At 39.3% G+C, this 22,173-nt stretch overlaps 1 protein-coding gene across 2 annotated transcripts in view; it reads left to right on the top strand.

Annotated features, from left to right (window-relative positions):
* LOC139948697 (phosphatidylinositol 5-phosphate 4-kinase type-2 alpha-like) overlaps positions 1-21,611 on the top strand; it is a 50,648-nt gene extending 29,037 nt beyond the window's left edge. Inside the window, exons 4-10 of one of the 2 annotated variants that reach the window (XM_071946954.1) lie at positions 4,732-4,884; positions 9,728-9,913; positions 11,277-11,390; positions 13,175-13,418; positions 14,191-14,294; positions 15,614-15,698; positions 17,111-21,611. In XM_071946954.1, coding sequence (XP_071803055.1) covers positions 4,732-4,884; positions 9,728-9,913; positions 11,277-11,390; positions 13,175-13,418; positions 14,191-14,294; positions 15,614-15,694 — 882 coding nt within the window. In that variant the 3' untranslated portion in view covers positions 15,695-15,698; positions 17,111-21,611. Of the gene's footprint in view, positions 1-4,731; positions 4,885-9,727; positions 9,914-11,276; positions 11,391-13,174; positions 13,419-14,190; positions 14,295-15,613 lie in introns of both variants that reach the window. The other variant, XM_071946953.1, reaches the window with a different exon arrangement.
* The last annotated feature ends 562 nt before the right edge of the window (positions 21,612-22,173 follow it).

Here is a 22,173-nt window from a genome sequence, read left to right as displayed (position 1 = left end):
TTAAAATTACAAAAAATATTATTGCCCTTATGTTTCAACCCCTAACCCTTCTTGAAGGCCTTTTTTTAAAGAAAGACTCTGCAAGGGGCGAAACATCAGGCCATTTGAGAACGACTCAGCTTGGGTCAAAACGTAAGGCTGTTTCAACCCTAGCAGTAATTCTTGAAGACCTTTTTTAGCCTTCAAGAAATACTCTGCTAGGGTCGAAACATCAGACCATTTATAGCAAGACTCCGCTAGGTTCGAAACGTCAGGTCATTGACTATTTTTTCGCAATTATACAATAATTTTGTTTTGGTTGGTAAACAGTTTGCAACCACTAATTCTATTTTCTCAATGTTACAATTAAAATCTGTTCAGCCAAAACTGTTTAGCTTAGGCCTATCGACTATTTATTTGTAATGTTATTTTGTCAGAGTACTAAATGTACGTATAGGATAGATATTGTAGAAGCTGCTATTATGCATGACTGCACATGGCCAGGCATGTAGAAATCTACTAGGGCTTATTTGGTTTTGGCTTGTGCTGTACATACATTGACATTACATGTACTTGTCTGTGTACTTGAATCTGTGTAAATACGTTGTGAGTAGTGAAGACAATTTTTTCCCTCCAACCATGGAGCTATAAATAGCTCTATGCCAGAGCTGCAAACTCTCCCTGAGTGTGCACAAGGTTCCCTGAAAATAAACCAATCTTTCCATGTTCAATTTTGAATATCTCCCTGAACTCTCCCTGAGTGAGCACAAGGTTCCCTGAAAATAAACCAATCTGTCCATGTTCAATTTTGAATATCTCCCTGAACTCTCCCTGAGTGTGCACAAGGTTCCCTGAAAATAAACCAATCTTTCCATGTTCAATTTTGAATATCTCCCTGAACTCTCCCTGAGTGTGCACAAGGTTCCCTGAAAATAAACCAATCTGTCTATGTTCAATTTTGAATATCTCCCTGAACTCTCCCTGAGTGTGCACAAGGTTCCCTGAAAATAAACCAATCTTTCCATGTTCAATTTTGAATAGCCCCCTGAACTCTCCCTGAGTGTGCACAAGGTTCCCTGAAAATAAACCAATCTTTCCATGCTCAATTTTGAATATCTCCCTGAACTCTCCTTGAGTGTGCACAAGGTTCTTTGAAAATAAACCAATCTTTCCATGCTCAATTTTGAATATCTCCCTGAACTCTCCCTGAGTGTGCACAAGGTTCCCTGAAAATAAACCAATCTTTCCATGTTCAATTTTGAATAGCCCCCTGAACTCTCCCTGAGTGTGCACAAGGTTCCCTGAAAATAAACCAATCTTTCCATGCTCAATTTTGAATATCTCCCTGAACTCTCCTTGAGTGTGCACAAGGTTCTTTGAAAATAAACCAATCTTTCCATGCTCAATTTTGAATATCTCCCTGAACTCTCCCTGAGTGTGCACAAGGTTCCCTGAAAATAAACCAATCTGTCCATGCTCAATTTTGAACAACTCCCTGATAATAGAAACTTTGTCCCTGTTATGTTGATTGTGCTTCTAAATATCTCTCTGATTGTTGTACAAAATCTCTCTGATTGCAAAATGCAAATGTTGGCAGCTCTGCTATGCTTCAACCATGCCAACATTGTCCAGTGTTCATATGTCCTACTACAGGAACAACGCAGGGTTCTTCCAAGGATGTTTTCAAAATGTTTGTGTCTGTTTGGTCGACGCCTGCTTTGGAATGTTTTCAATGTTTTAAAAACTGTGCAATTGGGTGCATTCTATGGATTTCTTTTCTTCATAGACTAAGGGTGTGAAAACTTCAGGACTTAAAAATTGCTATTGATTTCAATGTGAGGACAAAACTGTTCCTTTTGTGTTCTTTTTGTTCTTCTGTCCCCACTCTGCTAATAATACTGTGTAATTTATACAGGCCTCAAAATGGCATCCACAGCAATAGACCCTTCCCATGAAATATGTAAATTGCACATAGCGCGTGCGCACTAACGTTTTGGTTAGCAAAATGAGGAAACATCGCGCTGTTTTGTACAGGACTAATGGCTGCGTGACGCAGACGCGATTGCGCGTCTGCTCAGTGCACAACTCTATGGCGCTTGCCAACCAACAGAGTCTGTACGCATGCGTGAATGTAAAATTAGCATATTTCATGGGAAGGGTCCATTACTGTGGGGTACTTGACAAAGTTCACAAATTTGTATGAAATTCCTCAAAGAAGTGCCCCTTATCGGAGGAAAATTGTTGTGCCCCTTCAAGAACAAATTTCAAGGCCTTGAGGACATACAAATGTATGGATTTCAATGTAGGGACAGCGTTGATCCTTTTGTGTTCCTTGTGTTTTTCGGTCCCCACTCTGCTAATAATACGGTATCATGTCAACTCAGAAAAGCAGATACTTGTACTAAACTCAAAAGTCATCTCAAAACATTTCGATTTCGGAAACAATAACCTTCAAACTTTTGGTTGTCTTGTGTCATTGTGTGTTAGAAGAGTTCTGGGTTTTTGTGCCAGGAGTGTCATCATTGACAGACATGGCGCACTGGAAATGTCCATCATTATTATTATATTATAACATACATAGTACGTTAGGTGTATAATGTAAATTATGAACAAAACTTAAATCCAAAGATTAATAAGCCATCATGCCGTGGATAAACTTTGCAGAATTCCCGTCCCAAGGCGGAGAAATCCTCCAGAGAGCACCCTTTGTAATTATAAAGACTTCTGTCCCTTTGAAAAGAGTCGGAACAGATGAAGGGAAAGATTGCTCCAGATCTCGGGAGCCTTCAACGACGAGAGAAAAGAACGCATCATCAATTACTTTTTCTTTTTTTCTTTTATTGTGTTCCCCGTTCCAATGCCGTTATAAATAATTGCATTGTGTAGAGCATAGTGCAGTGCATTTACAACGGCAAGCTTCTACGTACCTGTATTGTACACATGTACATCACTATGTTGCGCCCCGTGAATGCTTGAAAAGCTAAATATAGGCCGCATGCAGCAGAACTCACATTGTGTAATTATTCAGACTTTTTTTCAGGATTCATGCATGGTTTATAAGGGAGTTCAGTGTAGTGCAAATACGATACTTTTGGGTTGAATGCATTTCACGCTGCTCATCTCTTAGTACTGAAAGTGAAAGTTCTTTGGCATCGATTGTGTATTTTACAGATTTTAGTCTATTTTAAGGAAGACATACATGTAATTTGCACTTTTTTTGACATTTTTGTGAGAATTTTTGTTTGGATGCTCTGAAATATCACTAGGTAATAATTCAGCATCTCTTTTTCCCCCTCCTGCTTCATACTATACATAAACCCTTAAAGCCATTATACACTTTCGATGCAGAGAAAAAAGAGAAAAGAATTCACAGATTTACAGATAATTTACAGGGTTTACAGAAGGTAATGGTAAAAGACTTCTCTTGAAATATTATTCCATGAAATGCTTTACTTTTTGAGAAAACAGTAAAACAATATCAATTCTCGATAGCGAGAATTACGGATTTATTTTAAACACATGTCATGACACGGCGAAACGTGCGAAAACAAGAGTGGGTTTTCCCGTTATTTTTTCCCGACTCCGGTGACCGATTGAGCCTAAACTTTCACAGGTTTGTTATTTTATATATAAGTTGTGGTACACAAAGTGTGGGACTTGGACAATACTGTTTACCGAAAGTGTATAATGGCTTAAAGAGAGCATAGTGGCCACAATCAGCTGGTTCCAATGTACATGTACATGTAGTACATGTAGACACTTTTGGAATAATATTTCAAGAGAAGTCTTTCACCATTACCTTCTGTAAATCCTGTAAGTTTATTCGTAAATCTGTGAACTTTAAAAAAAAATTCTGTACTGAAAGTGTCCAACGGCTTTAAATTTTAAAACTAAATTTTATGTTTCAGGTTATTTCTTGACATTTTGACTGACAAAATTTTCTAACCCATAGCAACAGCAGGTTCTTGGTGCCTAGTAGATGTCTACACACAGTATGTACATACTGCGTTTAATTGTGCTATGGTTGAACATGATAAGGATCACCTAGGGAGTCCCAGTTTTAAATGTACATTTAGCACTCAAAGCAGTCAATAGACAATCGTACTACCAGTAAAAACTGCACATGAAAGCCACAGTAAATGCTGGCATGCTGTACACGTTGTCCACATATGCATGTTTGCATACCGCCACAGGCCTGGTCTGGTTATGATCTTGACAGCACATCCCCTTGAATTTATTTTGTTCATATTCAGCTACAACGTTCAGTTCGTTTTACCGAATGTACACGCCTATGCTTAGACAACCCTATGTTCAGACACTATGTGTTTTCCTAATCCTAACTCTACACGTACATATTGTACAGGCGTACAGTTGTGACCCTAACCTTAGTATGTAGATCACGAGATGTTATCAAAACATGTTTTTTCTTTTTCTATTTTTCTTCTGCTTTCTCCCTTCTCCAGAAGACGATCAGAGCATACTTATTGAAACGTCGAGTTGAAACCAACGGTTCTTTTCAGAACCACCCCCAACTCATTAGAGATAGGTCATTACATGGTGTTAACCTCTAACCTTTCCATAAAACATACATTGACATGGGTTGTCGGAACATTATGGATAGTAACATGGACATCCAATGTTCATATGATCAACCCATTTTGAATCCAGCAGACACCTGTTTTCCATTGCAATACACTGTATGTAAATTGTTACCATGAGTGACATATCTATCCTTGATTTATTCCTCCATAGAATTCCTTTGTTTCTTCCGCCCCGTCTTACGACGACTCCTCCGGTAAGAGTGGCTCCAAGTTCCTCAAGACGCACGATGGCAAATTCTTCGTCAAGACGATCACGCGGGAGGAGGTGGAGCTTCAGTTTAACATCCTCGCGGAGTACCACAAGGTGAATAAATGGGAGACTTTCGGTCGTTCCTTTTTCACGGTTCTTGCCATTAGTAGTGCACATGTTCAGACCTACACGTATGCACGCTATACTGAGCATGTGCGCGCACACTCAGAGCCGCAAAAGGTTTCCTTGATGTCTGCCGCCAGCGTCTCAAAAATGTCCGATAGACTGGGAACTCCAAGTTCTTTCAACCTTTAAGGCAAAGTATACCTATGGTTGTGGAACTGTTTGATTGTGTTAATCGTATATAAATGTAGGTTTATACAATAAAACTAACATGTGAATATTTTATTGCGAAAGGTGGTGGCGTTGCTGAGATATCACCGAAAAGCCGGAGCAAATATGTCCATGCATGAAGACTAATCCCCTAAGAGGAGTTACACAATTTGAGAAATAGTACACAATAACGCTTTTCAGATTCAAATTTTGGGGGCATAAAAACTGGTAGTGATTTTGTTCTCAAAATGCTCAAATGCTGCTGTAGGCTTCTGACCAAAGGTTTTAATCGCTATTAATTCAAAATTGATTACCAAATGTATACCTTTCCTTTAAAAGTCACAGCTACTAAAATAAGGTGGGAAAGAAAATGAAATTTAGTCTGCTCTCAAAGGGAAGGTATGTGTTTTAAATTACTCTAAAAGGCTTTGGGAACTTTTTATAGGACAAAAAAACACATTGTCCACAGCTTTACATTACACTTACAATGTACATGGTTTGAAGACAATAATGGTAAAAAGCTTCCCTTAAAGGCAGTGGACACTATTGGTAATTACTCAAAATAATTATTAGCATAAAACCTTACTTGGTAACGAGTAATGGGGAGAGGTTGATAGTATAAAACATTGTGAGAAACGGCTATCTCTGAAGTGACGTTGTTTTCAAGAAAGAAGTAATTTTCCACAAATTTGATTTCAAGACCTCAGAATTAGATTTCGAGGTCTTGAAATCAAGCATCTGAAAGCACACAACTTCATGTGACAAGGTGTTTTTTCTTTCATAGTTATCTCGTAACTTCGACGACCAAATGAGCTCGAATTTTCACAGGTTTGTTATTTTATGCATATAATGTTGAGATACACCAAGTGAGAAGACTGGTCTTTGACAATTACCAATAGTGTCCAGTGCCTTTAAAGTATTATTTGATGAGTATTACTCACTTCTCAGATTTTGTATTCCTATACAGGGATTATTCTTCCTGAGTTAACATATTACTTGTAATCGTGACCACCTTTTGAAATGAACTTTTCACATGTTAATGTTATTGCATACATCAACATTTATATAGGATTGAAACAATCAAACGCAATCAAATGGTTCCAAAAACCATTATCTTCCAGTACGCGCTAATCCACAAATCAGATGCTCGAACTGGAGGGTGGTATAAAAGCCTAAATACTACTTCCTCTGTTATTATTGCACCGTGCGTATTATGAGTGTCAATGCGTCCCGCTCCGTATACGGACAGTGCAAAAATTACATTCTAAACTGTGTGTGCATGCTGTTCGTCGCGAAATAACGTTCTGAAACTTTGCGCGTTGCACGTGAGACTGGAAGATAATATGTTATAACACGCACGCTTGTGGAATACAGGAAAATATATATTTTTCTGTTTTCTGCTGGTACTTGTGTGATAACTTATAATTTACTTGACATTAAAATAATGATAATGGTAGTGGAGTCTTGTGGTGCACTCATTTTACATGAGATACATGTAGAGCATGGATGAAGTCATGAAAGTGGGGGGGGGGGGGGAAATGTTACAAGTCGCAAAATATTCATAAGGACTCTATCTACTGGGAAAACTTAAGTGCATCCCAAAACTATATTTGACCTTAGAGCCTATCTTTAATGTGTATAGTGTACTCTATCATGAACATTGAGATGAAAGCACATGTGCTCTTCCGAAAAACCAATTACACGCGTGCAATCCCAACGAAAATGTCTTGGGGGAAATCTTCAATGGCCGGCCAACTCCACACTACACTTAGGTGATCGTTGTTGCGTTGCTGATCAATATTTCATTCTCAAATTTCATGGTTTTCTTTTGAGTCATCTGAGCCGCCATATAAGATCTTTTTCCTTTTGTGTAGTACATGTAGATGTACTTCATCCTTATAGAGTTATATATAAGAACTAGAGGGCGCACTGGTGATGCTGCTTGCATAAACTTGTTGGGACGGCAAGGAGACATGTGTGCCATTCTGCACGGGCGTTACGTACACGATGGAGTTTGTGTTTATTGAACGCTACGCGATGCTGTTTTGTCAACTTACTAAATGGCCGCACAAACACACGCTGTGCGATGCTGTTTTGTCAACTTAGAAAATGGCCGCATGCGCGCATGCCGGGCCGCGTATATAGGCCAGTGCGCCCTCTAATTCTTATATATAACTCAATGACTTCATCAAGTTTGCTTGAAGAAGTATCCATGAAAGGAATACACAATCTGAGAAGCATTACTGAAAGTTGTGTTTCTCAGATTCAAATTTTTGGGGCACAAAAACTGATATCTTTTTTACATTACCTTGTTACCTCTAAGTGAACTGTTCAAAAAAATACTTTATACTATCAAAAGCTGCTATACTTCTAAAAAAAAAGAAGAGTTTTTATTGCCACTATTGGAGAGTGATTGCCATTGGTCTTCTAACCATAATTCAGTATACTGTGTATACTGTGAGTGTCGTTTTACTCAGTAGTGATGAAATACACGTATAATAAACCATTCATAATAATATGTAGCTGATGCCACATTGCACCTCAGCAATTAATATTTTCAGGGGAGCTTTCTACTATCATTATCTTCAAACTGCGTCAGTTTAGTGTAAATCTGTGGACATTGTGTTTTTTTTTGTCGTACAAAAAGTACATACACCCTTTAATGAGGGTTTCCAACCCAAGGTCAAATTCAATGTTGTGATGCATTAATTTTTCAACATGAGTAGACCTTATGAAATTCAGTCCTGGAATTACCTGTAGGTCATGGAGGCCATGGGCTGCGTTGGTCCTGGTTGATCATGCAAGTAATTTACAGCAAAAGTGACAAGTAGTGACTTCAGTCCCAAACTGCTGCCAGGTCCTTCTGAGGACAAACCGTTTAAAGCCATTAAACACTTTTGGTAAACAGTATTGTCCAAAGGCCCACACTTCATGTATCACAACTTGTATATAAAATAACAAACCTGTGATAATTTAGGCTCAATCGGTCATCGGAGTCGGGAGTAAATAACTTGAAAACCCACCCATGTTTCTGCACGTTTCACCGTGTCATGACATGTGTTTAAAATAAATCCGTCCATGATCGATATCGAGAATTGATATTGTTTTAATGTTTTCTCAAAAAATAAAAGCATTTCATGGAATAACATTTCAAGAGAAGTCTTTCACCATTACCTTCTGTAAACCCTGTAAGTTCTTTGTAAATCTGTGAACGTTTAATTTTTTTTGTGTTCCGAAAGTGTCCAATGGCTTCAACACTTAACCTTGGTGCCCCTTTGAAAGTTCCCCAAAGACTTTAAAGGCAGTGGACACTATTGGTATTTACTCAAAATAATTATTAGCATAAAACCTTACTTGGTGGCGAGTAATGGGGAGAGGTTGATGGTATAAAACATTGTGAGAAACGGCTCCCTCTGAAGTGCCATAGTGTTAGAGAAAGACGTAATTTTCCACAAATTTGATTTCGAGACCTCAGATTTAGAACTTGAGGTCTCGGAATCAACCATCTAAACGCACACAACTTCGTGTGACAAGGTTGTTTTTTTCTTTCACTATTATCTCGCAAGTTCGATGACCGATTGAGCTCAAATTTTCACAGGTTTGTTATTTTATGCTTATGTTGAGATACACCAACTGTGAAGGATAGTCTTTGACAATTGCCAATAGTGTCCACTGCCTTTAAAGCCATTATACACGGTAAACAGTATTGTCTAAGTCCCACACTTCATGTATCACAACTTATATATAAAACAACAAACCTGTGGTATTTAAATTTGTACGCATTGCGCAAGTACATGTGTGCATTACGCACAGTGCTTGACGGACACCCAAATGGATTCCGGCCTTACATGTACAAAATGTAGGGGGGAAGCACTGTTTGAAGTCTCCGGTTTTAACTACATCAACAATGCCCACAGTGAAACTAAATACCAAGGACTGGCATTCAATTGGTTGCTGAGTGCACCGCAGCACCTCGCAACACCCTCACAAAGTGCTTCACAAATAGGTCTCATAAACTTCAAAACCTGTCTTAAAAAGTATCTCTCTTTGTTCAAGCACCTTTGATATTTTATAAGTGGATACATGTACATGCTTTATAAGACTTTATCTTTAAAGGCACTGTACACGTTTGGTAATTGTCAAAGACCAGTGTTCACACTTAGTGTATCCTATCATAAGCATAAAATTAAAAGCTTGTGAAAATTTGGGCTCAATTGGTCATCGAGGTTGCCAGAAAATGATGAAAGAAAAAACACCCTTTTTGGACGAGTTTGTGTGCTTTCAGATAAGTAAAAAAAAAAAAAATTGTTTATTTTTTTAGTGATAAATTACCTCTTTCTCAAAATCTATGCTATTTCAGATTGAGCCGTTTCTCACAATGTTTTAAACTATCAAAAGCTCTCCAATGCTTATACCAAGTCAGTTTTTGTTTTGAGTGGTTACCAAACGTGTACCTTCCCGTTGAGGTAAAAATATTTTCACACGCGCGCTCGTGGAATATGGAATATGAAATGCGCTATTTTTTTCTGTGTTCCACCCGAGCTTGTGTGATAACTTATAATGATATAAATTCTATTGTTATTAATTACAACACTCTTGCTTTCTTTGTTCTCGGCATGCTCAGTACATCGTCGAATCCCACGGTGAAACCTTACTACCGCAGTATCTAGGCATGTACCGGCTGACGGTAGACGGCACAGAGACCTACATGGTGGTCTTAAGAAGTGTCTTCAGCTCATGTCTACCTGTCCACACAAAGTATGATCTGAAGGGCTCCACGATAGACAGACAAGCCAGCGAAAAAGAAAAGGTTTGACTCGCACTTTTTTTTTCTTTCTTTTTTCACAAGTTGCCAGACACACAAGGCCTGAAGACCACATCAAGGAGTGGGCTACAATTTCCATGGGGCCATTGCCACCCGCTCCTGGAGCTGAAACAGGGTTAACCCCTTCACAGTCCGTAAGGATGTAATATCCTTGGGTATCATCCATCAGAAGCCTGGCTGGTAGGGCAGAAATCACTACCTCCCCAACTTTACAAAGCAGTCGTGGTTAAGTGTTTTTGGGGGGGGGGGCTTTTTTTAGTGAGCCGTGTGGAGACTTCCTGCTTGTTTTCCAGTAGATAGCGATCTAATAATAATACCTAGTCTTATATAGAGCTTTATCACACTCCTTGGGGTGTATAAAAGCGCACAGTATTTTTTTCCTGCAAGGTATGTGGAGCTACGATTTGAAGTATTAGCACTATTCCTTTAAAGCATCATGTAATGGTTTACAAGGTGCAGTGGCGCAATATGCTACCGATCAAACCAGGAACATCGCGACGTACCCCTTCTCTTTTCGATAAGTGCACTGGGTTCTTTTACGTGAGAATACAACACGCAGGACCAACGGCTTTGCGTCCCATCAGTACGAAATAATGGTGAAGTGTCTTGCTCAAGTACACAAGTGTCACGACTTGGACTCAAACCCACACTCTGCTGATCAGAAACACCAGAGTTTGAATTCGTTGCTCTTAACTGCTCGGCATCGACACTTCCACTTCCCTTTCTAAGTCCCTATCGTTTGTAAACAAATATAACCCCAGGCACTGTGAACCTTACCATGTGTTCTCCAACACCCAATTTCTAACTAGGTGAATTAACGGCAGGTTAAAAAGACCTTGTCCTTGACGATATACGCTGGCTGTCCTGGACCAATTTTGACAAGGTCCCTATTAATGGAAGTGAGTTGTTTTTAAAACCATCAAAGTGGCTTTGTGCTTTCAGGCGTGTCGAGGCATGTGGTGTGTTGTGGTTGAGCTGAAAAGAGCACCGGACTCGAGCTCTGGTGTTTTTATTCAGCAGAGTCTGGTTTCGAATCCAAGTCATGACACTTGTGTTCTTGTTGCTGCATCCATGTAAAAGAACCCAGTGCACTTATCGAAAAGAGAAGGGGTTTGCCCTGGTGTTCCTGGTTTGATTGGCTGCATACTGCGCCACACCTTGTTAACCAACACATGGTGCTACATTTATAAAGAAATTGTCTCATACTTCTCGTACTTCAACCTTCACAAAACCTTATAGGAAAAATACTGAATGTTAAAGCACCTTGAGCATCACTGAGTGACGGATATGAGCGCTTTATAATAATCCACTATTTTTATTTTTATTATTAATGTTATTTTTATTTCAGGATAAGGAACTACCCACCTTTAAGGACAATGATTTCTTGAGTGAAAACAAGAAGTTATACATCGGGAAGGAAGCTAAGGACAAGATGTTGGCCAAACTCAAGAAAGATATTGAGGTAAGATGGCATATGGTGTGGTCAGGATACCGCAGGTTCTTTTGGTATGGGTGCGGGGGAAGGTTTGGTACCTGAGGTATCCTGTTAGGGGTGGTGGATGGGTCTGTCTGGGGGGGGGGGGGGGCTTGCTGGAATACATTGTACATCAGGGGTGTGGTTAGGGCTAAAGGGTTCTGACTAGGGCCCAATTTCATAGAGCTGCTAAGCACGGAAATTTGCTTAGCATGAAACTTCTTCCTTGATAAAAACAGGATACCAACCAATTTTCCATTTTATTGCATGTTGCTGGGTACTTGTATTCAGCTGTTGTTTGATTATCTTAAAAATCACATGGAAAGTTGGTTTGGAAATCCTGTTTTTGTCAAGGCAACAATTTCATGCTAAGCAAATTCTTGTGCTTAGCAGCTCTATGTAATTGGGCCTAGGTTGCAGTAGGAGGGACAGGCAGGTGATACAGTGGTGGTTCACCATGGGGGTGTGCAGCAGGAGGAGGGCTGGTTTGGGCTAAAGTAGAGAAGTAGTGGGTAGAAGGTTTCACTTGATGTCGACCATGTCGACAAACGATAAACCTTGCTTGCACTATTTTGGGAGTCTGTTTCCCACTTGTGTTACTGTGATGTGTGCAGTGCTCATGCAGCTGGGCGCGCACCATATGTTTGACTCCTAAAAGGGCAGACCATCCAGCAGAGATTACATGTGTGACTGAAGTGCAGGGAGGCAATAGACATTCAGTCAGTCGATGCAGAGCATCAGATGATGGCCCTCCAAACACGTTTGTGTTCCATTGCTGTACGCAGCTCCTCTGTTGTAGGCCAGAGTCCCAGCACAAGGTGTCCACAAAGGTGGTTCGTGGTCTGCCACGGGAACAGTGACCCTGAGTAGAGGGCCCATAGCACCAGCCTGTTCACTGCCAGCTCAGTATGTCTGAGACAGTGACCTGCCATCCTCAGCCTTGTCCTAATCTTGGTAGTCCACCGTAGAGTTCCAAGTTTGTAACATACACATTCCTCTCCCAATGAATCTGTTTTACACAACGAAGCATTCTTGTATAGCAGCCGTCCAGTCTCTTCTCTTGCAACTGGCTAGCTTAGAGACAGAGCAGGACAGTGTTATAATTTGGTGCAGCACAGGTACATTAGGGAAGAGGTACAGTAAGTGTTCAACTCTGCTTCTGTGGGAAAATGCTTAAGTGTAGCAGTACTGAGGTTGCATCTAGCGCAGACCTCTGGCTGTTTTGTAGCAGGAATCCAAAAGAAAGTGTTTGATACCTCTATTTATGTCTACAGTACAAGGTCCAATTTCCTTCAGCTGCTTAAGCACAAGAATGTACGTAGCAAAGCACAACAAAGTTATGCTTACCTGAATAAGGTTACCAACCAAATTACCATGTCATATGTACTATCTGTGTCTGGTATCCTGCCCTGTTTTGCTAAGCAGAAAACTGTTGAGTAGTATTTTCTGCTTATTTCCATGAAATAGGTCCATGAAATGAGTGTATGCACGTACTGCATCTAATCCACTCTTAATGTAAATCCAATAATAAACACCTTAGTGCTCGAGTAAATTGTTTGAAACGTCTAGACCCAACCGGCTCTTTGCAGAGCCAACACTCACCTAGAGATTTACACATGGTTGTACCCGCATGTTTACTGTTTATTTATAGTTTCCTCTTATTTCTCCACACCATGAAAAGCTTCAAACAATACCTTCCATAGTTTTGTTCGAAATGCTTAAAAAATGTTCACCTCTTTGCATTGTTTTGACCATCTTCTTGTCGTTTGCAGTTCCTCGCCGAGCTGAAGCTGATGGATTACAGTCTCTTGGTTGGCATCCATGACTGCGATCGCTACGAGGTCGAGCAGCACGCAGAGAACAACGACGAGAACGGCGAGGAGGAAGACTCCGGCAGCGGGGGCGCTCTCACGCCTCCAGACAGCCCAGGACCAATCACGAGGCAACACCACCTGTCCAGTGGGGAGTATGAGTTTGACTCCACCCAGGACGTGTACGCTATTCCATGCCATGAAAGTAAGTTTGATGTATGGTAACATGATATTACCATATTCATATGATATTACTATATTCATATCGTATTACCACATTCATATTATATTACCATATTACCATATGGTTATTATTTGATATCTGAAGTAAAAAGTTGCATCCCCTTTAAGTGATCGTTTGGCTGCCGCTTCCCAAGTTGTATCAGAAACTTTGGTGTGATCCCTGGCTACACGGCAGTTAAACCGTCATGGCGGTTGTATGGCTTTGGATCTTCGAACATAGATATTAACAAATAGGGAGACTGTCAACAAAGGGCTAGATAGCTCAGTTGGTAGAGTGCCAGCATGCCAAACCAGAGGTAGTTGGGTCAAATTCCGCTGCTGTAAATTTTTCCTCATTCTACCCCAAATCATGAGAAAACTTACCCAGTCAGTTTCCCTTTTGGTTTATTATTTGATATCTGAAATGAAAGTTGTACCCTCTAAAGGTGATCCCCTGGCGGCCGCTTCCCAGGTTGTATCGTAAACTTGGGTGTGATCCCTACATATTCACAAATAAAAATTATGCTAAGTTTTAGCAAAGTTAAATAAAGTGCCTAAAAGTCTGTAACAGACTCCACTGTATGCAAATGTCGGTCGGCCCTTCTACCAATAACATTTTCCTGTGGTTTTCCCTTGGGCATTTCAGGCTTCTATCACCCTGCTGTAAGCATGCACAATAACAAATTCATCAACACTTCTGTAAAATTATATCATGCAACTCAAACTTCAACAATGTTAATGTTTCGCATCAATAGGTTCTCCAAGAAATGAGGTGTACTTCATGGCACTTATAGACATCTTGACGCACTGGGGAGCAAAGAAGAAAGCTGCACAGGCAGCAAAGACAGTTAAACATGGGGTAAGTTGTTATCTTAAAGTCCCCTAAGAATCCTTTATTTCACAAAAGACTCATTGAAAGGTCTTTGTAGGATTAATAGTTTCATTAAACTAGTCGTTTGAAAATCCGACTTGAATGACTGATGCTGTTTCAGTACAAAAAATAATATACACATAGTTTGCTGTAAGAAACACTATGTTACTTTGCTGTGTAGATTGGTCTTATTAGAACTGGTCCTGCCTGTTTTAACTTCCGCGAGTAGATTTGGACAAAAACTGCCCAAACTACAGAGACAAACCCTTTCTCATATCTATCACACGGAACTCGTTCTTACTACCTTCTGAAAAATGTAGTCTTGGTGCAAGACGTTGTTATTCATACTATCGCTCAACCCGCTCTTTCCCTCCTCACCGAGCACATTACTAGTGTCTTGCAACAAGACTACATTTTCAGAACGTAGTGAGAACGAGTGCGGTCTGATGGTAGTACTGGCTTTAAGTGTTCTGGGTTATTTTACATGCATAACACAACGGCGGGTTTACAACCTATCCAAAGGATAAAGCAATAATGGTTATGTGTCTTGCTTAAAGGAACCTGATGCCTTGGATCGGTCGAGTTGGTCTTTGAAAAGTGTTTGTAATCGTTTGTTATAAAATGCATGTGATTAGAAAGATATTTTAAAAGTAGATTACAATGATCCACACAAATGTGCCTTGAAATTGCGTGGTATGGGAGTCAAAAAATTGACTCCCATAAATGGCCGACCGTTTTAAGGTCACACAGGCCCCGATAACGAGAACGATAAAAATGCACGCTCATGATTGGTTGAATTGCTCCACGCAGAATACGCCCAAGCTCATTCAACCAATTGAGGGCGGGCATTTTTATCGTTATCATTTTCGTTCTCGTTATTGGGGCCTGTGTGACCGGGGCTTTAGTCGACGAGGTAAAGGGGAAACCACGCAATTTCGAGTCATACTTATGTGGATCATTGTATTCTACTTTTAGAACATCTTTCTCACCATACGCATTTTATAACAAACGATTACCAACACTTTTCAAAGAGCAACTCGACTGATCCGAGGCAACGTGTGCCCTTGAGTACAGCAGTGTCACGACTCTTGAGCCCACACTCTGTTTAACAGAGACACCAGAGCTTGAGTTCGGTGCTCTTATCTGCTCGGCCACGACGCAAGAACAATCTTGCACTATACTTGTACATAGTATTTACATGATATTCTGAGTAGCAATTTTACATTTACATCATTGCTTTTGTTTTGCCCCAAAGTGTTTACACGTCTTTAATCTCTCATTCTCTCATTTTGTCTATTTTTTGTCAGGCTGGTGCCGAAATATCCACAGTTAAACCAGAGCAGTATGCCAGGAGGTTCCTGGACTTCATAGAAAAAGTATTAGACTAAAAAGGTAACAACAGTAAATATACAACTATCAACTTTGATGTAATCTAGCGGTTTATCGGGGCCAACGTCACAAACCTATTTCTCTGCTAGTCGCGGGATGAGCAGTTTTTTTTTTATAGAAAAGCTAACATGCTTATTTCATGAGAAGTTTACCACAGTTTGCTAAGCAAAAACATGATACCAGCCTTATACATTAGATATGACATACACTCAAGCTGTTTGCCACTGGTAACCGTGATATTTTGCTTAACTAAAAGCTTGTTGAGGAACATTCTCAGCTAAGCATCTCTACGAAATAGGGTGAGGGTTTTGATAAGTCTTGTACATCCAGGGGTGGATTTCACAAAGAGTTAAGACTAGTTTTATCTTGAGATAGGACGAGTTACTCGTCCAAAGTTTTTAATAAATCCTTAAGAGTCCTAGGACTTGTCCTAAGTTAGAACTACCTTTATGAAATCGACCCCTGCAGTCGATCTCAAGAAATGCTAGGATTAATTCTATCGCGAGTTAGGACGAGTAACTTGTCCTAACTTAGGACAGGTTCAATTCGTCCCAACGTCTTCGGATACGGAACTGAACTCTTCCTAAGTCCTACGATTAACTCTAAGTTAGGAAGAGTTTGGTGAAATTGACGGCAGGCCAATAACAGCTTTGCAAAGATGTTTCTGGTTCATTATCTCATAAGCTGCTGTACGTAGCAGCATAACATTTAGCGTAATATTTTAAAGATTGCGATATCCAGTCAATCCATTGATGTGATGTGTCCATAATTTTGGGGGGTATTTTCAAAGATTCTTTGGAATGAAATATCTGAAACTGATTCTACTCATCATCAATCTGAGCTTCTATACACACCAGCAGTATTACCTACATTTTGCAGACTGCATGGGATTAACAGAGGGATACAGTGAAAAGAAATCACGTTATTTTGTTGTTTTAGTCTTGGTAACCAAATTTAGGTCAAACGTCATAAAGCCCGTTAGCATACAAACTTGCTAAGCACAGAACAAATTTGCTAAACAGAAACTGATTACCAGCCAAACTTCCATAGAGTTGACATCATTGCAACTGGTGCCCCAACCACTTTTAGCAAAGAATTTTGCTTAGCAGTATTTTCTGCTTAACAGCTTTGTGAAATTGGGCCAAGGCCTCCAGCTTCAAATAGGAAACTGCTCCAAGTTTCTCACAGTGTTTTGAGGACATTTTTAGGGGGAACCTTTGCCAAGACTCTTGCATCAAAAGGTAATGCTAGCTTGTTTGTGCCCTTACCTTTAATAAATGAAATTTTGACAGAGATTGTGAAGGTGAGTCGCTGCCTGTGAAATTGAGTCTCATTTTTGTGATGAAATCACAAGGAATTCCAGTATCAACAAATCGTTCACTTATTTATTTGTGTTTTTTCTTTTCTTTTTAAAGCTAAAAGCTTGGAGTTTTGTGTTGAATAATCCTCCCACTTTCTACGTCATTTCTGACTGGAGGAACTAAAACCAACTTAATGTCAGTCGTTATTTAAAACTAGTTAGTGAACTGTTCAATAGAGGGCGCTGTTCGCAGTCTCTGTTGAAATTGAGTAAATTAATGTCAGTCGTTGAACTGTTCAATAGAGGGTGCTGTTCGCAGTCTGTGTTGAAATTGTGTAAGGCTCGGTCACATTGAGGTTTATGGCGAGTGTACATTTTGGAGTGATATGCTCACTTTGTAAGCTAAGAAGACTGCATTGTTTTATTCCAAGTCTGTGTCCAAATTGGTTGCTGAGGCTGATACTACAACGCATGTTGCCGTGACAATCACGTCGTAGCCTAAGCCACTAATTTGAACACGGCTTTTGAGGCCTTTATCATGCTGTTGACATATTTGCTAGGTTCCCTGTATTCTCAAATACACATTGATAATGTATGCAAAAAATGGGACCAGACTATCCATGCATCGTCACTAGGTCGTTGTGGTTTGTATCATAAGAACTAGACGACGCACTGGTGATGCTGTGTGCACGGCATGTGCGCCGTTTTGTACGATGAACATTGTCAAGCGTTGAGTTTGAACTTCGTCAGTGTGTGCAATAAATACACGCTATGCTATGTTTTTGGGTTTTTTCAACTTACAAAATGGCAGCACACCAAGCCGTGTAAGCTAGGCCAGTGCGCCTTCTAGTTCTTATATATAACTCTATGGTTTGTATTTAGACAAAAGAAAGTTAGTAAAGGAAGCAGCTGCTCTATGATAAAGGCCTACAAGTTTCTGCCAATTGTTTGACTTTTAGATTATTTGAGGTTTAATTTTGCAATCAGTGTAATAAATTAATTAAAGATACATGTATGACTATTATTTGTTTTAATTTACAATTTATAAAGAGTTTTGGGTTATGATAAACTAGTATTTTCATTTTAATATTATTGTTAACTGTAGTATAAGCCTACCTAAGAATATAAACGTGACCATGAATTTGGCCGCCTTGTTGCCGAAAATATTTCGAGTGGAAGAAGGGATGAGTAACAACTCAAACATTCAAATACTCGTCTGTTATAAATAACCGTCTATGTTTGTGAAGAATATGCATATTGTGTTTGGGGTTTTCTTTTTGTGAAGAGAAAAACCTACACAAGCATTTTGGCTTGTTTAAAGGGAATTTTTCTTTGAATACCATGCTCTGGAAATTGAATACCATGCTCTGGAAATTGAATACCACGCTCTGCCATTGAACAAAAAGTGATAACTCAGTGTTGAAAGTTGTCCCTCCCCAAAAAGGAAAAACAAAAATAGTTATACTTAGATTCTGATTAAACGTAGAACACACCCAAGTCATAGGGTGCTACTTTTTTCACATTTAGACGTTTACTTTGTTTTTGTTTTACAGAAGTGTATATGGCGTTTATGATTCAAATAGTCACAGATAATTGTTTCAAACTTTGTATGAAGAGGTCAGAGGAAAAGAAAGTGTCCAAGAAACATTTTCCTGTTGGTTTCCTTCTTGCTGACATCTACATTGTAGAAGAACAATTTGTTGGGAAAAAAAACTTTTGTTTTGTCTTGAGATGTTGACAGTTGGGATTTGGTTTTGTGAATCCACCTTTGGTCTGCGTGGAGTGGGAAAGCAGTCAAATATGGGGTTTTGGGCAGGTCTTTCGTCAGGCACCAACGTCACAAACCACTCACGGGTTTCCTCTCTCAATAGGTTGAGCCTAAAGGGATCGTATGCGTTTGGTAAATGGAACCAACTGTTTGTTTAAGTCTTATAAAGTTGACGAGGTATAGACGATGTGATCTCTGACGTCACTCGAAAACCATAACATGATTCGCGCGCATACCGCTGGGCAAAGCCTTTGTGTTTTGGCAGCCAGCTAGAAAGTGTTCGCAATCTTACCATGACTACGCATCTTGTTGCCCGGCGAAACATGACGTATACAATGTTTTGTCAACAGAGGGCGGTTTGAATGTAAACATAGGTCACATTGTTTGTACCATTAAAGGAACACGTCGCCTTGGAACGAACGAGTTGGTCTATAAAAAGCGTTTCAAACCATTTGTTATGAAATGTAAATGGTTGGAAAGATGTTTTAAAAGAAGAATATAATGATCCACACAAGTATCACTCAAAATTGCACGGTTTTCATTTTACATCGCAAATTAACACGGTCGGCCATTTATGGGAGTCAACTTTTTGACTCCCATAAATGGCCGACCGTGTTAGTCAACGAGGTAAAACGAAAACCACGCAATTGTGAGGCATACTTGTAGTAGATCATTGTATTCTACTTTTACAACGTCTTTCTAACCATATCAATTTTATAACAAACGGTTACAAACGATTTTCAAAGACCAACTCGACGATCCAAGGCAACGTGTTCCTTTAAAACACCTTTCATTTCAAAAGGTGGTAGCCTTTTTGAGATGCTGCGGAAAATCTGGAGGGTCTTTATCCATGCAGGAACAATAATCTGCAATAGGAACACATAATCTGAGAAACGTTGCTGTCAGTAGCACTTCTCACATTCAAATTGTTGGGGACCAAATAATAAAAAGTGATACCTTTTTCCATAACCGCAATACTTTGAAGTGAAAAGTTTCTCAAAATGCATTACACCCTCCAAAGCTGGTGTGCTTCTTACCAAGTGAGTTTGTATTGTCATTCATTTAAGAGTCATTACCAAATGTAAACAGACCCTTAAAAGGTATCAGGGGTCGATTTCACCAAGAGTTAGGACTAGTCCTTACTTAGGACTAGTCCTTGGAGATATAACAAACGTATAGTAGCTCGTCCTAGGTGTCGAGATAAGACTAGTCTCAACTCTTTGTGAAATCGACCCTAGGAGATACTTCAAATGTTACTCTTGACCTGTCAACTTTTTTGATGAAACGCCATGTTTTATTGACAAGTAGATTAATACTTTTGAAAAGAATTAATTTTGTTTTTGTTATAGATTGTTTTATTTGACTCACCATTACTAAGGTACTGTATGTCTTAGTTTCACCCACGTACCATAATAGTCAGTTTTATAATGCAGAATAATGTGACATTTAAAGACAAAATCTTTATGAACGATTTTTAGATTTGTTGGGGTTCTTTTTCCAAATTCCCTTTCTATACTAATAGAAACATCACTCCAATTGTTTGTATAGAAGACAATAATTACCGTTTTAGACGTCGGAGGAAAACCCTTTAAGGGAAACCAATCGCAGTTAGGTAGGGACTGAAAAACCCAATGCAACCAGCAGCAGATTTCACGAAACTTCGCTTAACTGTGTAACTCCACTTGCGCAACATTTATGGAGCAACTTGCGCCATAAAGGTTGCGCAAGTGGACTTGCGCAGTTGCATAAAGTTTCGTGAAATCGGCTGCAGAGGTGACAGGTACGGACATAAATATACCATTGAGCCAACCTGAATGCCAATGGAATGAAAATTTAGCAATGGACCCAATTTACAGAAAATACCATGACCGTGTAACATAGGGAGTCAAAGGTGTGCTTTTTTGAAGAAAAAAAAAATTAAGACCTTATAAAATTTGTATATTTTAATTGTATTGTGCTTCCTCCTCGCTGTTGTGACATAGACTTATTATTAAATGGCTGTAAATTGTATGTGTGCAAAATATTAATTAACACAGCTTTGATGGCTGGCCAGTATACAACATTTTTTGATATCTGAGAAGGGTGGGACTCACAGAAGAAAAAAATGAAACTTTTCCCAAATTAAAAGTTTATAAATGTCTTTACAGTAATTGAGTATATGCGTGTATGAAAGGAAAACGAGTATACAAAATGACTGATCGATTTGCAACCACAGGCTTTTTCACTACATACCTAAAAATCCATAAGTTGTTGGTTCACATCCTGTTCTAGTTAAGTATTCTTTGTTCAACCCCAAATCTTTCAATATTTATTCATGGCGTCCACAATGTCATCTATTACGAAGCTAAAGGTGCAGTGCCATATGGTGATCACAGATTTACCGGCTGTGATTGGTCAATAAGAAATTGGGCGGGGCTTATTGTTTCAATGTTTTGGGGTTAGTGGTGAACCGGTAGTTTGGATTACATTTTGGATAACAATGATGACATCCATCATGCATAGCTATCATTACTGTATAGATTCATGAAAGACGCAAAAATAATACATCCTTTTTTTCTGTACCAACTCACACCTGTTATCTCCTTGATGAGAGACTACAGTTTGTATCATATCCAAATCAAGTAAAGACTCGCCCATAGTAGTGTTTGGTTGATGTGCAGCAGCATTGACACCCATCAGATAATTTTTATTGGCCAAGGGAACAATTTTGAATACTGTTTAGGTCGTATGTGTCCGTGTTTTGTGTCATTACAATGAATGGTTAATTACTATAAATGTAAAATGCAATGTAATAGGGACAAGTCCACTTTGGAGGATTAAAACCCATGGTGGGATACAGTAAACTCTACTACTGTCTCTGTACATTTGTACTTCATGAGATTGTTACTTCGGTGAATACAAGATTGAAATTATGATGCATACCATGCTAACCCCTTCATCAGATTGAAATTTGAGTGATTACAAGACTTATTCCTTGATGAGAGTGAAAGTTGAATGGAAACAAGACTTCCCCCCTTACCTGATGAGTGAAAATTTAGTGAATACAAGACTTTGCCCCTTGATAAGAGTGAAATTTGAATGAAAACAACACTTACCCCTTCAAAAGAGTGACATTTGAGTGAATACGGGACTTCCCCCTTGATGAGTGATAATTTAGTGAATACAAGACTTGCCCCTAAGAGTGAAAACTATGTGAACAGGCCTACAAGGCTTATCCCTTGATAAGAGTGAAATTAGACCGATTACAAAAAATACCCCTCGATATGAGTAAGAATTTAGTGAACACAAGGCTTACCCTTTGGAGTGAAAACTTGAGTGAATGTAAGACTTACCCCTTGAAAAGAATGACATTTAACTGATAACAAGACTTGCCCCTCAGAGTGACAACTTGTGTAAATACAAGGCTAACC

This window comes from Asterias amurensis, chromosome 16 (assembly GCF_032118995.1).
Source record: "Asterias amurensis chromosome 16, ASM3211899v1".
Taxonomy (NCBI): Eukaryota; Metazoa; Echinodermata; class Asteroidea; order Forcipulatida; family Asteriidae; genus Asterias; species Asterias amurensis.
The sequence above is the reverse complement of the archived record's forward strand: the minus strand, read 5'-3'. Positions and strand labels throughout refer to the sequence as shown.